This window comes from Cherax quadricarinatus, chromosome 8 (genome assembly GCF_038502225.1).
Source record: "Cherax quadricarinatus isolate ZL_2023a chromosome 8, ASM3850222v1, whole genome shotgun sequence".
NCBI classification, from domain to species: domain Eukaryota; kingdom Metazoa; phylum Arthropoda; class Malacostraca; order Decapoda; family Parastacidae; genus Cherax; species Cherax quadricarinatus.
This window is the reverse complement of record NC_091299.1, coordinates 28,595,331-28,612,866: the sequence shown is the minus strand read 5'-3', so window position 1 is coordinate 28,612,866 and position 17,536 is coordinate 28,595,331. Positions and strand designations below refer to the sequence as shown.

At 37.5% G+C, this 17,536-nt stretch overlaps 1 protein-coding gene across 4 annotated transcripts in view; it reads right to left on the bottom strand.

The window, feature by feature from the left end:
- Positions 1 to 17,536, bottom strand: part of LOC128702057 (kinesin-like protein KIF3B) — a 109,193-nt gene that overhangs the window by 28,166 nt on the left and 63,491 nt on the right. For all 4 annotated transcript variants that reach the window (XM_070083011.1, XM_070083013.1, XM_070083010.1 and 1 more), the window contains exon 10: positions 5,658 to 5,840. In XM_070083011.1, coding sequence (XP_069939112.1) covers positions 5,658 to 5,840 — 183 coding nt within the window. The remainder of the gene's footprint in view (positions 1 to 5,657; positions 5,841 to 17,536) is intronic.

Genomic DNA, 17,536 nt, shown 5'->3' with positions numbered 1-17,536 from the left:
TTATGGCATCCATGCGCCACAGTTTGTTTATCCTCTGTAAACTCCACATTTCTGGATTATGCCTGGAAATGTTTCAAAACTTCAAATGTTTTAAAGTTATTGCATATTTTATATACAACCTCTCCTCATTTAATGACGGAGTTCTGCTCCTAAGACCACGTCGGTAAATGAATTCGCTGCTAAGTGAGGAGCATACTATAATGGTAGTGGGTTTGTGTCACCCATCTTTGATGATGTTTTAATGTCACCTTTGCACCATTTATAATATTTCTGGTATATTTTTAAATGTTTATACAGGAGGCCTGGTCACAGACCGGGCCGCGGGGGCGTTGATCCCCAAAACTCTCTCCAGGTAAACTCCAGTAGTGTACTGTATACTGTAATAAACAATAGAGGAAATCAGCTCTAATATCTATTCGGGTATGCATACTAGTCAGAGAGCCTGTCATAAGTCTGAGGCGTCGGTAAACAAGTACATCGCTAAGTGAGGAGAGGTTGTTTTATGTATAGGTGTGGTAGTCAAGCGGGTTACCACACCCGACTTCCTACAATAAATATTACTCACCCCTCATCCTACATTAGGACTGCAAATATTTTAAAGTAAGTAATGAGTGTACTGTATGTGTATTCTACTTTATTGTTTTTAATGTAATTCAATATATGATAATGTAAAAATGTTATTAGGCATTTATATGCATTTATGAGCGAAAAAAGTGTGACTTGCTTTACAGCGATTTCTGCTTTACGGTGGTAGCCTGGAATCTAACCCGCCATATAAGTGTGGCCCTCCTGTATACAGTAAACCCACACACAGGAGAGAGGAAGTCATGATAATGTTTCGGTCCAACTTTGACTATTTATAAAGTCATACTAACAGAGAAAGTGAGGTAGCCATTATATACAGGACAGTGAGGCAAAGACAGGAACAAGAAAAGGAGAAGAGGAAATAGTGGTAAATGGTCCAAGTGGGACTGAAACATAGTTGTAAGCTCCTCTCTCCTATATGCAGGTTATTTGTGTATTATTCCAATCACAGTGTTGTGCCTTTCTGTTCTTTAATTTCAGAGCATTTTCCCAAGTGTGTCCCATAAATAAACACACCGGCCGTATCCCACCGAGGCGGGGTGGCCCAAAAGGAAAAACGAAAGTTTCTCCTTTTACATTTAGTAATATATACAGGAGAAGAGGTTACTAGCCCCTTGCTCCCGGCATTTTAGTCACCTCCTACAACATGCATGGCTTACAAAGGAAGAATTCTGTTCCACTTTCTCATGGAAATAAGAGGAAATAAACAAGAACAAGAACTAGTAAGAAAATAGAAGAAAACCCAGAGGGGTGTGTATATATATGCTTGTACATGTATGTGTAGTGTGACCTAAGTGTAAGTAGAAGTAGCAAGACGTACCTGAAACCTTGCATGTTTATGAGACAGAAAAAACACCAGCAATCCTACCATCATGTAAAACAATTACAGGCTTTCATTTTACATTCACTTGGCAGGTACTACCATCCTGCCAAGGGAATGTAAAATGAAAGCCTGTAATTGTTTTACATGATGGTAGGATTGCTGGTGTTTTTTCTGTCTCATAAACATGCAAGGTTTCAGGTATGTCTTGCTACTTCTACTTACACTTAGGTCACACTACACATACATGTACAAGCAGGTTGTACAAGAAACCCCAATCAACCATCGCTACTATTGTGGGCACCAGAAAGGCAATCAAGGAAGCTGTTCTTGCCAAAGGTTTAACTGTGTTTTCGAAACAAAGATCGCAAGTGATGGAAGATGTTGAGAGACTCTTATTGGTGTGGATAAATGAAAAACAGCTAGCAGGAGATAGCGTCTCTCAAGCGATCATATGTGAAAAGGCTAGGAAGTTGCATCAGGACTTAATTAAAAAAATGCCTGCAACTAGTGATGATGTGAGTGAATTTAAGGCCAGCAAAGGTTGGTTTGAGAGATTTAAGAAGCCTAGTGGCATACATAGTGTGATAAGGCATGGTGAGGCTGCCAGTTCGGACCACAAAGCGGCTGAAAAATATGTGCATGAATTCAAGGAGTACATAGACAGTGAAGGACTGAAACCTGAACAAGTGTTTAATTGTGATGAAACAGGCCTGTTTTGGAAGAAAATGCCAAGCAGGACCTACATTACTCAGGAGGAAAAGGCACTCCCAGGACATAAGCCTATAAAAGACAGGCTTACTTTGTTGATGTGTGCCAATGCTAGTGGTGATTGCAAAGTTAAGCCTTTATTAGTGTATCACTCTGAAACTCCCAGAGCGTTCAGGCAAAAGAATGTCCTCAAGGATAATTTGTGTGTGCTGTGGAGGGCAAACAGTAAGGCATGGGTCACTAGGGACTTTTTCTATAACTGGTTACACCATGCATTTGCCCCCAATGTGAAAGATTACCTAACTGAAAAGAAATTAGAACTTAAGTGCCTCCTGGTGTTAGACAATGCCCCTGGTCATCCTACAGACGTGGCAGAGCGACTTTATGGGGACATGAGCTTCATTAAGGTGAAGTTTTTGCCTCCTAATACCACTCCTCTCCTGCAGCCCATGGACCAGCAGGTTATTGCAAACTTCAAAAAACTGTACACAAAAGCTCTGTTTGAAAGGTGCTTTGTAGTGACCTCAGAAACTCAACTGACTCTAAGAGAGTTTTGGAGAGAGCACTTTAATATCCTCAATTGTGTAAACCTTATAGGTAAGGCTTGGGAGGGAGTGACTAAGAAGACCTTGAACTCTGCTTGGAAGAAACTGTGGCCAGAATGTGTAGACAAAAGGGATTTTGAAGGGTTTGAGGCTAACCCTGAGAGGATTATGCCAGTTGAGGAATCCATTGTGGCATTGGGAAAGTCCTTGGGGTTGGAGGTTAGTGGGGAGGATGTGGAAGAGTTGGTGGAGGAGGACAATGAAGAACTAACCACTGATGAGCTGATAGATCAACTTCAAGAGCAAGAGGCCAGACCTGAGGAAACTGGTTCAGAGGAGGGGAGAGAGAAATTGAAGAAGTTGCCTACTACAAAGATTAAGGAAATGTGTGCAAAGTGGCTTGAAGTGCAAACCTTTTTTGATGAAAATCACCCTCACACAGCTATTGCAAGCCATGCTGGTGATTATTACACTGACAATGTTGTGAAACACTTTAGGGAAGTCATAAAGGAACGAGAGGTACAGGCCACTATGGACAGATATGTTGTGCGAAAGAAGTCCAGTGACTCTGAAGCTGGTCCTAGTGGCATTAAAAGAAGAAGGGAAGTAACCCCAGAAAAGGACTCGACACCTCAAGTCTTAATGGAAGGGGATTCCCCTTCTAAACACTAACACTCTCTCTCCCCTCCTCCCATCCCATCAATCATCACCAGATCTTCAATAAAAGTAAGTGTCATGTAAGTGTGCATGCCTTTTTCAGTTTGTGTATATTAAAATTAACATTTCATGTGGTAAAATTTTTTTTTTTTCATACTTTTGGGTGTCTTGCACGGATTAATTTTATTTCCATTATTTCTTATGGGGAAAATTCATTCACATACCGATTATTTCGCATAACAATTACCCCTCTTGCACGGATTAAAATCGTTATGCGGGGATCCACTGTATTTGTGAAAAGGCAAGGAAGTTGCATGGGGGCCTGGTAAAGAAAACTCCTGGAACAGTTGATAATCTGTGAAAAGGCAAGGCAGTTGCATGCCGATCTCGTAAAGAAAATGCCTGGAACGAGTGCTGGTGTTAGTGAATTTAAGGCCAGCAAAGGCTGGTTTGAGAGATTTAAGAAGTGTAGTGGCATACACAGTGTGGTAAGGCATGGCGAGGCTGCCAGTTCTGACAAATATGCGGCTGAAAAATTCATGCAGGAATTCAAGGACTATGTAGAGGCTGAAGGATTCGTCCCCCAACAAGTGTTCAATTGTGACGAAACAGGCCACTTTTGAAAGAAAATGCCAGAGGACCGACATCATGCAGGAAGAAACAGCATTCCCAGGACACAAGCCTATGAAAGACAAGCTAACTCATGCCCTGTGGTAATGTGTCTGGGGATTTCAAAGCGAAGACTTTACTAGTGTATCACTCTGAAAATCCCAGAGTGTTCAAGAAATACAGTGTTGCCAAGAATAAATTGTGTGTGATGTAGAAGGCTAACAGTAAGGCATGGGTCACAAGGGAAATTTTCCTCGATTGGTTCAATGAAGTGGTCCGAGTGTGAAATACATCCTGAAAAAAAAAATTACCACTCAAGTGCCTCATGGTAATGGACAATGCTCCTGCTCATCCTCCAGGCTTGGATAACCAAATGGTGGACGAGTTTAGTTTCATCACAGTGAAGTTCTTGCCCCCTAATACCACTCCTTTCATCCAGTCCATGGACCAGCAGATCATTTCAAACTTCAAAATACTCTACACCAAAGCAATGTTTCAAAGGTGCTTTGATGTGACCTCAGACACTCAACTGACCCTAAGAGAGTTCAGGAAAGATCACTTCAATATCCTCCATTGTAGATAAGGCTTGACAGGGAGTGACTTCCAGGACTCTGAACTCTGCCTGGAAAAAATTGTGGCCAGATTGTGTTCTCGACAAAGATTTTGAAGGGTTTGAGGCTGACCCTGACAACCCTATGCCAGTTGTGGAATCTACTGTGGCACTGGGGAATTCCATGGGGTTGGATGTGAGTGGCCAGGGTGTGGAAGAGTTGGTGGAGGACCACAGTGAAGAGCTAACCAATGAAAAGCTGCAAGACCTTCATCTGCAACAGCAACAGACCCCAGCTCAGGAAACTGCTTCAGAGGAGGAGGAGGAAGAGAATTGGAAGAAGGTGCCTTCTTCAAAGTTTAAGGACATTTGTGCAAAGCAGAGTGAGGTGCAAATGTTTATGGAGGAATATCACCCTGACAAAGCTGTTGCAAGCCATGTCGGCAACATGTATAATGACAATGTATTGTCCCATTTGAGGCAAATTTTAAAGAGACGACAGAAACAGAGTTATCTGGAACAATTTTTTGAGCGATGGGGGTCCAGTGACTCTCAAGCTGGTCCTAGTGGCATTAAAAAACAAAGGGAATTAACCCCAAATAAGGACTTGGTACCTAATGCCTTTATGGAAGGAGATTTCCCTTCCGAACAATAATGTAACAATAATGTTTTCTGTATGTAAATCTATAATGTAAAAAAAAAATTTTTTTTAATACTTTTGGGTGTCTGGAACAGATTAATTGGATTATTATTATTTCTTATGGGGAAAATGGTTTCGCCACTCGTAAATTTCAACTTACATCACACTCTCTGGAAAGGATTAATTACAAAATTCGAGGATCCACTGTACTTTAAAGTACAGTATTTGAAATGTGTGGAGCCTAGATACAGCAACCAAATTAAGGATAGGAAACTGCCCAAGGAGTAAGATACCAAAGATTTGTATATACAGAATTATTCTTCTTCTACTTTCAACAAATCGGCCGTATCCCACTGCGGCAGGGTGTCCCAAAAGAAAAACAAAAGCTTCTCTTTTTAACTTTTGTAATGTATACATAAGAAATGAATACTAGCCCCTTGCTCCTGGCATTTTAGTCGCCTCTTATGACATGCATGGTTTACAGAGGAAGAATTCATATACAGAATTAACAACATTAAAAAATTTAACCAAGTTTCTAACCTCTTCAATCATATGCTGATCATTGAGGATGCGATTCCTCTCTTCATCCAGTTCATGCTGCTGCTGTAGTATGCTCTCCTCATCAATGCCCTCTTCATCTTCTTCCTCTTCCCCTTCCCCTTCATCTCCATCCACACGCTTTTTTTTCTTTTTCTTCTTCCCTCCTCTTTGTGTGAGTTGTGCCTATAAAATACCATACCACAATGAAAGCATAAAAAAGAGAAAAGCAATAAAATGTTGAAATTAAAGCAACAAAGTGCTGTTGCACCCCTAATGAGAATACTATGCAATAAAATACATCAAAGAAAAGAAGAAAACTTCATCCACCTATTGAGTAACTGGTCACCAAAATCAGAAATAGACGAATATTCAGTCATTATTCTGCGGTGACTAACATCCTTGCTTCTGATTTTTGCTCATTAAGAAATGCAAGGGAAAATTAGATGGAGTTGGCATTATCCTAATGGATCCCAAGGAACAGAACATTAGGTAGGGAAGGGTTCACTACTCTACACTCAAAGCTTTACGTGCTGTTTACACAAGCCTCGGGTCTCCTCCTCACTAGTTTACACTACTGCACTAGCTAGCACACTGCAACATTGAAACTAATCACTACAAACTTTTAAACTGAGCCACTGAGGGCATGGAAACCTTATTACAATGGACCCTTAGATTACTGTATGTAGTTACATACAACAGGGAGACTAAGATTACTGGTGATGCTACTGATCCTAATATGCCATACACAATTTCTTTATTTTTTTTTTTTTTTTTTTTTTTTTTCAACAAGTCGGCCGTCTCCCACCGAGGCAGGGTGACCCAAAAAAGAAAGAAAATCCCCAAAAAGAAAATACTTTCATCATCATTCAACACTTTCACCACACTCGCACATTATCACTGTTTTTGCAGAGGTGCTCAGAATACAACAGTCTAGAAGCATACACATATAAAGATACACAACATATCCCTCCAAACTGCCAATATCCCAAACCCCTCCTTTAAAGTGCAGGCATTGTACTTCCCATTTCCAGGACTCAAGTCCGACTATATTTATACATTTAATATCTATTGTTGAACTATAAAAGGCATATCATTACACTCGGAAAAGTAATACAAAAGTACTGTAATCACTACAGTGAAGCACAATAAATTCCTACTCTGTTTTTGGCAAAAAATCACACTCCAAATTTTCACACCATGCAATATTAATAATAAATTTTACAGCCACAAAAAAATCCATGCACTGAATTAACTCCTGAAACATCAGCTGTTATTTTCTTTTATACACCAACCATCTCCCACTAAGGTAGTGATATAATAAAAAAAAAAATAACATTCACAATCACTCATTCAATAATCGTCTTGACACGAGTGCAAAGAAGTCACAATTCAATGAACATCCAAGCTGCAACACCCTCATCCATTTTTCAGCCAAATGCTTTGCATAAAACAAAATAGGTTAACCCCTTGACTGTCGCAACCCCAAATCCTGAGGTGTCTCCTGGTGTTGAAAAATTTAAAAAAAAAAAAATTATTTTTTCTTATGAAATGATAGAGAATCTTTTCCCAATTGTAATGACACCAAAAGAATGAAATTTGATGGAAAACTGACGGAATTACACTCGTGAAGTTAGCGACCTCTGCGATATTTATGAATCAGCAATTTTGCCCACTTTGAGCCCTATTTTCAGCTAATTCCATTGTTCCAGTTGACCAAACTCATAGCTATTTCTTTAGAACTCCATTTGTTCTATCGACTGAGTACAAGAAACTGCCCATTTACCGATTTCAACTACCCAATAACGTGGTCAGAAATTTGCAATTTGGCAAGTTTCATGAAAATTAAAAAAATATGACAATTTCAAAATAGGGTCAAGAACGAACAATGCAGACATTCCTTGCTCTAAAATAACATTTTCTTTGTTCATCAGTCACATCTCCAGGCCCCTCTGATATTACTCTTGCTTTCTATTTTGAATTTTTATTCAAACAAAAAATTGAAGATTTACTGTTATGCAGACTACTGCAATTCTTGTAATAATTGTATAAATAATGTCAACCTATTCATGACTGCCTATTAGAATGGCTACTTGGACATTTATTGGAAAATGACATCATTTGTTTACTTTTGAACATCAGCAAAAATCAAACATTTCCCCTACTTTGAGCTCCATTTCAAGGTTCTTTTCATAGTAAAACCAATCTAAATCACCTTTATTTCTATAATATGTTTTCCAATCTATCAAATGAGACCAAGAAAATGAGAATACAACCATAAATACTACATGAAAATAGACCACAAAGTCAGCATTTTAATTAAAAAAAAAAAACATTCGGAGTTTTTTTTCTCTCTTCATGCACTGCGTGCTGCAGGATTTTTTTTATATGGTGCACACTGACCACACAAACCCATTGTCTCACATGTAGGCCTACCAGCTTTCTCCTGCTTGATTTGAAGCCACTAGAATTTATGAGCATATACACGTCAAAAACAGTGGCTCGTAAGACGTATATATACGGCCAAAACAGTCAAAGGGTTAATACATAATGTCTTAAAATACATCATTATTGAAGAATTGAGACACTTAGGCAACATATGGGAATCTTTATTGAAGAAACGTTTCACCACACAGTGGCTTCATCAGTCCAGTACGAAGCAGGAAGGTATACACAAGGGGAACACAAGGGGAAAAAATATTCCAAGAAAATAAGGGGAAAAAATATCGATGTGTTCAGTCCACCTCTCTTGTAGCGATGGACGGAACACGTCGATTCCAGGCTGAGGGACTGATTACCTCATCTCCTCCTCTCTTTATACCTTCCTGCTTTGTACTGGACTGATGAAGCCACTGTGTGGCAAAACGTTTCTTCAATAAAGACTCCCATATGTTGCACAAGTCTCAATTCTTCAAGCTGTCGGTTTTCAAAATCATTTATTACATCATTATATTCTTGGAATATTTTTTCCCCTTATTACTTTCTTGGAATATTTTTTCCCAACATTATTTTCTTGGGATATTTTTTTCCCTTATTTTGTAATAAAGTTGGTAGAATTACTGACAATATGTAAAGTAAAAGGACACAAGTGCAACTAATGTGACATTTTATTGTGGCAACGTTTCGCTCTCCAGGAGCTTTATCAAGCCATTACAAACAATACATGGACACAGAGGGTATATAAAGGCTCAGAGTGAGGTGTAATACTAGTGAGGTACCATTTCGATGTTCACTAGTGGTAGTAGTAGTAGTAGTAGTAGTAGTAGTAGTAGTGGTAGTGACAAAAGTAATACAATATGGTAGAGCAATTAATTCGTACATGAGTAAAAGGATATAAAAGCTATTACTTGGGTAACATAAAAATAGGTTGGACAAATGTAGACTGGAAAGAGGCAGGTAGTTTCAGTGTTCACTCTCTGTAATGTGTTTTGTGTAGTATAACAGGAGAGACTGTGTGATGGCAGGGTTTACTGTTTTCATGAGGGTTCTTGCTAAGACATCACATAGTCTCTCCTGTTATACTACACAAAGCACATTACAGAGAGTGAACACTGAAACTACCTGCCTCTTTCCAGTTTATATTTGTCCAACCTATTTTTATGTTACCCAAGTAATAGCTTTTATATCCTTTTACTCATGTACGAATTAATTGCTCTACCATATTGTATTATTTTTGTCACTACTACTACTACTACTACTACCACTAGTGAACATCGAAATGGTACCTCACTAGTATTACACCTCACTCTGAGCCTTTATATACCCTCTGTGTCCATGTATTGTTTGTAATGGCTTGATAAAGCTCCTGGAGAGCGAAACGTTGCCACAATAAAATGTCACATTAGTTGCACTTGTGTCCTTTTACTTCCCTTATTTTCTTGGGATTTTTTACACTTATCATTTTCTTGGAATATTTTTCCCTTATTTTCTTGGAATATTTTTCCCTTATTTTCTTGGAATATTTTTCCCTTATTTTCTTGGAATATTTTTCCCTTATTTTCTTGGAATATTTTTCCCTTATTTCTTGGAATATTTTTCCCTTATTTTCTTGGAATATTTTTCCCTTATTTTCTTGGAATATTTTTCCCTTATTTTCTTGGAATATTTTTCCCTTATTTTCTTGGAATATTTTTCCCTTATTTTCTTGGAATATTTTTCCCTTATTTTCTTGGAATATTTTTCCCTTATTTTCTTGGAATATTTTTCCCTTATTTTCTTGGAATATTTTTCCCTTATTTTCTTGGAATATTTTTCCCTTATTTTCTTGGAATATTTTTCCCTTACTTTCTTGGAATATTTTTCCCTGATTTTCTTGGGATATTTTTCCCTGATTTTCATGGGATATTTTCCCTGATTTCCTTGGGATATTTTCCCTGATTTTATTGGGATATTTTTCCCTGATTTTCTTGGGATATTTTTCCCTCATTTTCTTGGGATATTTTTCCCTCATTTTCTTGGGATAATTTTCCCTCATTTTCTTGGGATATTTTTCCCTCATTTTCTTGGGATATTTTTCCCTCATTTTCTTGGGATATTTTTCCCTCATTTTCTTGGGATATTTTTCCCTCATTTTCTTGGGATATTTTTCCCTCATTTTCTTGGGATATTTTTCCCTCATTTTCTTGGGATATTTTTCCCTCATTTTCTTGGGATATTTTTCCCTCATTTTCTTGGGATATTTTTCCCTCATTTTCTTGGGATATTTTTCCCTCATTTTCTTGGGATATTTTTCCCTCATTTTCTTGGGATATTTTTCCCTCATTTTCTTGGGATATTTTTCCCTCATTTTCTTGGGATATTTTTCCCTCATTTTCTTGGGATATTTTTCCCTCATTTTCTTGGGATATTTTTCCCTCATTTTCTTGGGATATTTTTCCCTCATTTTCTTGGGATATTTTTCCCTCATTTTCTTGGGATATTTTTCCCTCATTTTCTTGGGATATTTTTCCCTCATTTTCTTGGGATATTTTTCCCTCATTTTCTTGGGATATTTTTCCCTCATTTTCTTGGGATATTTTTCCCTCATTTTCTTGGGATATTTTTCCCTCATTTTCTTGGGATATTTTTCCCTCATTTTCTTGGGATATTTTTCCCTCATTTTCTTGGGATATTTTTCCCTCATTTTCTTGGGATATTTTTCCCTCATTTTCTTGGGATATTTTTCCCTCATTTTCTTGGGATATTTTTCCCTCATTTTCTTGGGATATTTTTCCCTCATTTTCTTGGGATATTTTCCCCTCATTTTCTTGGGATATTTTCCCCTCATTTTCTTGGGATATTTTCCCCTCATTTTCTTGGGATATTTTCCCCTCATTTTCTTGGGATATTTTCCCCTCATTTTCTTGGGATATTTTCCCCCTTATTATTTTCTTGGAATATTTTCCCCCTTATTATTTTCTTGGAATATTTTCCCCCTTATTATTTTCTTGGAATATTTTCCCCCTTATTATTTTCTTGGAATATTTTCCCCTTATTATTTTCTTGGAATATTTTCCCCTTATTTTCTTGGAATATTTTCCCCTTATTATTTTCTTGGAATATTTTCCCCTTATTATTTTCTTGGAATATTTTCCCCTTATTATTTTCTTGGAATATTTTCCCCTTATTATTTTCTTGGAATATTTTCCCCTTATTATTTTCTTGGAATATTTTCCCCTTATTATTTTCTTGGAATATTTTCCCCTTATTATTTTCTTGGAATATTTTCCCTTTATTATTTTCTTGGAATATTTTCCCCTTATTATTTTCTTGGAATATTTTCCCCTTATTATTTTCTTGGAATATTTTCCCCTTATTATTTTCTTGGAATATTTTCCCTTTATTATTTTCTTGGAATATTTTCCCCTTATTATTTTCTTGGAATATTTTCCCCTTATTATTTTCTTGGAATATTTTCCCCTTATTATTTTCTTGGAATATTTTCCCCTTATTATTTTCTTGGAATATTTTCCCCTTATTATTTTCTTGGAATATTTTCCCCTTATTATTTTCTTGGAATATTTTCCCCTTATTATTTTCTTGGAATATTTTCCCCTTATTATTTTCTTGGAATATTTTCCCCTTATTATTTTTATCTATTTTTCATACTAGAACACTATAATGTGCCTATATAAACATACAAAAAAAAAAAAAAAACACATTGACAAAGGCAGACAGGAAGAGAAAGATAAGGAAAGGAAGATTCAGGGGCTGAACTTAGCCTGAGAATATGCAGGACACCATGAAGGAATAAATCAGCCAAATAGCTGACATTTGATCCTAAGATAATCCCTTCATTTTGCAAGTTGGGAATGCAGCTCAATATGATCCATATCCTGTATCAATATAGAGTAAGAACTAGTATTAGTCTGCCTGAAATGCCTAGGCATACCTAGGCATACTAGTGGCCTTCTTTGTAATAAGCATTTTATATAATTATAATAATATCTTATACAGTGTAATATGTAAACCTCACACTGCAATATTAACAGAGAAATAAAGAATTTTAATTTAATTTTTTTTTTTTAATTTTAATACATAATACTTAAAGGTACAGTGACTAGAGTAAGGTTATTAGACAGATACAAAAACACAAAAAATCCTACACATCCCTTGACAGCACTACTGTAGTAACAATGGGTTATACAACCTTTTGAATCACGGCACGTTCAAAAAAATATTGTAAATCTTAGCTCATCTCGTAGCCAAAAACTATTATAATTTATGACAGACCACACACAACTTTTCCTTTGGTTAAGCTAATTCCAGTAAGTTTTCTCCTGTTTTCAAAATGATAGTGTTCCATGCAAGATCATCTCTGATATTTACACCTAACCCACAATTTAGAGAGGGAACTATAGATGCTGTTTTGATTCTTCCTGAACTTTTATATAGTAACTATCAAATTGCAACAATAACTGTCCAGGACAGACTGAAACACTATCTTAATCTCCTCTCCAAACTGTTAGTTAAATACAAATAGTTGCAGTCACTGTAGTGTGACTTTATATATCTCCAATACATATGTTGCAACACAAATAATGATCAACTATATGCAAAACATTCTTCTCTCCTCTGCTGAGCAGCTTCAGAGGCAGGCATGATGGAATCAACAAAGTTAAGTGACGTTCCAAGAAGCCAAGGAAATACAGTACAAAAAAAAAGGGGGGGGATACACACCCTCAGCTGTGTTGATATCATCCAATCACAATTCAGCAAGAGAGACATGATGTTCATTACTATAGGTTACAATTCTAAACAATAAACTACAGGGTATTTTAAAATTAAAATAATGGCCAGCACTCTTATAGGCAATAAAAAGAGTAAGAACTATCAGTTTCTTCACTGGTGTACTGTAAATACACTAGTAAAATAATTAGCCTCAACTTTCAAAATGCATTACTGTTAATCGAATAAGCAATTTTGCACTAGGGAAGCTGATCAATTTTTCATCTCATTTTTACCAACAGAAACAATGCACAAAAATGCTAAAAGGTAAGGGTTGAATGTGTGATTACAATACATAATTCATACATCAAATGTATTTACTATATACTGTAAAGTATAATTTATCTTGGCAAACCTTCAAGGGAACCTTCGAAGAGAACAAGTCATCATGGAGATACATACTGTATAACATATGCAGTAATCGAAAACAAGCGATACAAGATGCAAAACCATAGGGGCACTTAAATGATAGCTCTAGGCCTTTTGTGTTGCAATAAATACATCTTCAGGAATTTGCAATATTGCCGAAATGAGTAGGAAGCCCAGGTACATTCATTGGAGGGAACGACTAGCTAGACTGAGAAGGTATCTTGCCATCTCATTGTAGCTAGAGTCGTTCCCTTGAATGAATTTACCTGGGCTTCCTACTCATTTTTGTAACACTGCAAGCTGCTGAAGATGTTTTGATTGCAACACAGAAGGCCTAGAGCTATCATTCAGCTCCCATTGTGGTTGCTTTGCATATTATATACAATGTAATACTTCAACGATCAAATATTCACGATAACCATCACATTGTTCATCTCTAACTTATTACAAAGGAATAAAGTAAAAGTATACAAAACATGTTACTGTGAAATACATCATAGTTTTGTGGCATTTGAAAAGGAATGAGCCTAACTACTGTGTATTTATGTAACATCCAACTCTTTGAGCATCCTCAACATATAATACTTAAAACAGAGAAAGCATTAACAGAATTATGGTTAAGTGTAAAGTGTTAAACCTCAACATCTGAAAAAGCAGTAAATGATGCAGTTCAACTAATAAAATTAAGAATCCCAAACTGACTCTCCATTCAGAATCAAATATATGAACAAAGGCACCCAAAAGCACCATATATAGTGTGAAAGTTTAGCATAATCACTCTGTAACTTGTTTAATTGTATTTCCAAAAATGCCTTTTTGAGAATTCCTGGGAATTCTAGATGAAAGATCTATATCACTGGTTTTAAAATGTACTGAGAAGGAAATACAAATTTCTGAAAATAAATGCCATCTCCCTCCCTAATATATCACAATAAAAGTAATAATGCTAGAATTACCAACAAAATGTTAGGTAAATGCCACAGGTGCAACTAATGTGATATTTTATTGTGGCAATGTTTCACTCTCCAGGAGCTTTATCAGCTTGACAAAGCTCCTGGATAGCAAAAATGCTGCCACAATAAAATGTCACATGAATTGCAATAAAATAAACCAATAAAGGATTATGTGGAGTAAAATAAAGTTTGTATGTGAAAAGTGGGTTATAGTAAGCATATATGCACCTGGAGAAGAGAGAAGTGTAGAGGAGAGAGAGAGAGATTTTGGGAAATGTTGAGTGAATCCGTGGGGAGTTTTGAACCAAGTGTGAGAGTAATGGTGGTTGGGGATTTCAACGCTAAAGTGGCCAAAAATGTTGTGGAGGGAGTATTAGGTAAATCTGGGGTGCCAGGGGTAAATGAAAATGGGGAGCCTTTAATTGAGTTATGTGCAGAAAGAGGTTTGGCAATAAGTAATACATATTTTATGGAGAAGAGGATAAATAAATATACAAGGTATGATATAGCACGTAATGAAAGTAGTTTGTTAGATTATGTATTGGTGGATACAAGGTTGATGGGTAGGCTCCAGGATGTACACGTTTATAGAAGGGCAACTGATATATCGGATCATTATTTAGTTGTAGCTGCAGTTAGCGTAAGAGGTAGATGGGAAAAGAGGAAAATGGCAATAACAAGCAAGAGGGAGGTGAAAGTGTATAAACTAAGGGAGGAGGAAGTTCGGGTGAGATATAAGCAACTACTGGCAGAAAGGTGGGCTGGTGCAAGTATGAGTAGTAAGGGGGAGGGGGGTTGAAGAGGGTTGGAATAGTTTTAAAAATGCAGTATTAGAATGTGGGGCAGAAGTTTGTGGTTATAGGAGGGTGGGTGCAGGAGGAAAGAGGAGTGATTGGTGGAATGATGAAGTAAAGGGTGTGATAAAAGAGAAAAAGTTAGCTTATGAGAGGTTTTTACAAAGCAGAAGTGTTATAAGAAGAGTAAAGTATATGGAGAGTAAAAGAAAGGTGAAGAGAGTGGTGAGAGAGTGCAAAAGGAGAGCAGATGATAGTGGGGGAGAGGCACTGTCAAGAAATTTTAATGAAAATAAGAAAAATTTTGGAGTTAAACAAGTTAAGAAAGCCTAGAGAACGAATGGATTTGTCAGTTAAAAACAGAGTAGGGGAGTTAGTAGATGGGGAGATGGAGGTTTTGGGTAGATGGCGAGAATATTTTGAGGAACTTTTAAACGTCAACGAAGAAAGAGAAGCGGTAATTCCATTCAATGGCCAGGGAGGTATACCATCTTTTAGGAGTGAAGAAGAACAGGATGTGAGAGTGGGAGAGGTGCACGAGGCATTACGTAGAATGAAAGGGGGTAAAGCAGCTGGAACCGACGGGATCATGACAGAAATGTTAAAAGCAGGGGATGGTATAGTGTTGGAGTGGTTGGTATTTTTGTTTTAAGAAATGTATGAAAGAGGGGAAGGTGCCTAGGGATTGGCAGAGAGCATGTATAGTCCCTTTATATAAAGGGAAAGGGGACAAAAGAGATTGTAAAAATTATAGAGGAATAAGTTTACTGAGTATACCAGGAAAAGTGTACGGTAGAGTTATAACTTTAAGAATTAGAGGTAAGACAGAATGTAGGTTGGCGGATGAGCAAGGAAGTTTCAGAGTGGGTAGGGGATGTGTAGATCGTGTTTACATTGAAGCATATATTTTATTATTTTATTATCACACTGGCCGATTCCCACCAAGGCAGGGTGGCCCGAAAAAGAAAAACTTTCACCATCATTCACTCCATCACTGTCTTGCCAGAAGGGTGTTTTACACTACAGTTTTTAAACTGCAACATTAACACCCCTCCTTATATATGTGAACAGTATTTAGATAAAGGTAGGGAAGTTCTTATTGCATTTATGGATTTATAAAAGGCATATGATAGAGTGGATAGAGGAGCAATGTGGCAGATGTTGCAAGTATATGGAATAGGTGGTAAGTTACTAAATGCTGTAAAGAGTTTTTATGAGGATAGTGAGGCTCAGGTTAGGGTGTGCAGAAGAGAGGGAGACTACTTCCCGGTAAAAGTAGGTCTTAGACAGGGATGTGGATTGTCACCATGGTTGCTTAATATATTTATAGATGGGGTTGTAAAAGAAGTAAATGCTAGGATGTTCGGGAGAGGGGTGGGATTAAATTATGGGGAATCTAATTCAAAATGGGAATTGACAGTTACTTTTTGCTGATGATACTGTGCTTATGGGAGATTCTGAAGAAAAATTGCAAAGGTTAGTGGATGAGTTTGGGAATGTGTGTAAAGGTAGAAAGTTGAAAGTGAACATAGAAAAGAGTAAGGTGATTTATTATTTATTTTTTTTTTTTTTTTTTATTATCACACCGGCCGATTCCCACCAAGGCAGGGTGGCCCGAAAAAGAAAAACTTTCACCATCATTCACTCCATCACTGTCTTGCCAGAAGGGTGCTTTACACTACAGTTTTTAAACTGCAACATTAACACCCCTCCTTCAGAGTGCAGGCACTGTACTTCCCATCTCCAGGACTCAAGTCCGGCCTGCCGGTTTCCCTGAATCCCTTCATAAATGTTACTTTGCTCACACTCCAACAGCACGTCAAGTATTAAAAACCATTTGTCTCCATTCACTCCTATCAAACACGCTCACGCATGCCTGCTGGAAGTCCAAGCCCCTCGCACACAAAACCTCCTTTACCCCCTCCCTCCAACCCTTCCTAGGCCGACCCCTACCCCGCCTTCCTTCCACTACAGACTGATACACTCTTGAAGTCATTCTGTTTCGCTCCATTCTCTCTACATGTCCGAACCACCTCAACAACCCTTCCTCAGCCCTCTGGACAACAGTTTTGGTAATCCCGCACCTCCTCCTAACTTCCAAACTACGAATTCTCTGCATTATATTCACACCACACATTGCCCTCAGACATGACATCTCCACTGCCTCCAGCCTTCTCCTCGCTGCAACATTCATCACCCACGCTTCACACCCATATAAGAGCGTTGGTAAAACTATACTCTCATACATTCCCCTCTTTGCCTCCAAGGACAAAGTTCTTTGTCTCCACAGACTCCTAAGTGCACCACTCACTCTTTTTCCCTCATCAATTCTATGATTCACCTCACCTTTCATAGACCCATCCGCTGACACGTCCACTCCCAAATATCTGAATACGTTCACCTCCTCCATACTCTCTCCCTCCAATCTGATATTCAATCTTTCATCACCTAATCTTTTTGTTATCCTCATAACCTTACTCTTTCCTGTATTCACCTTTAATTTTCTTCTTTTGCACACCCTACCAAATTCATCCACCAATCTCTGCAACTTCTCTTCAGA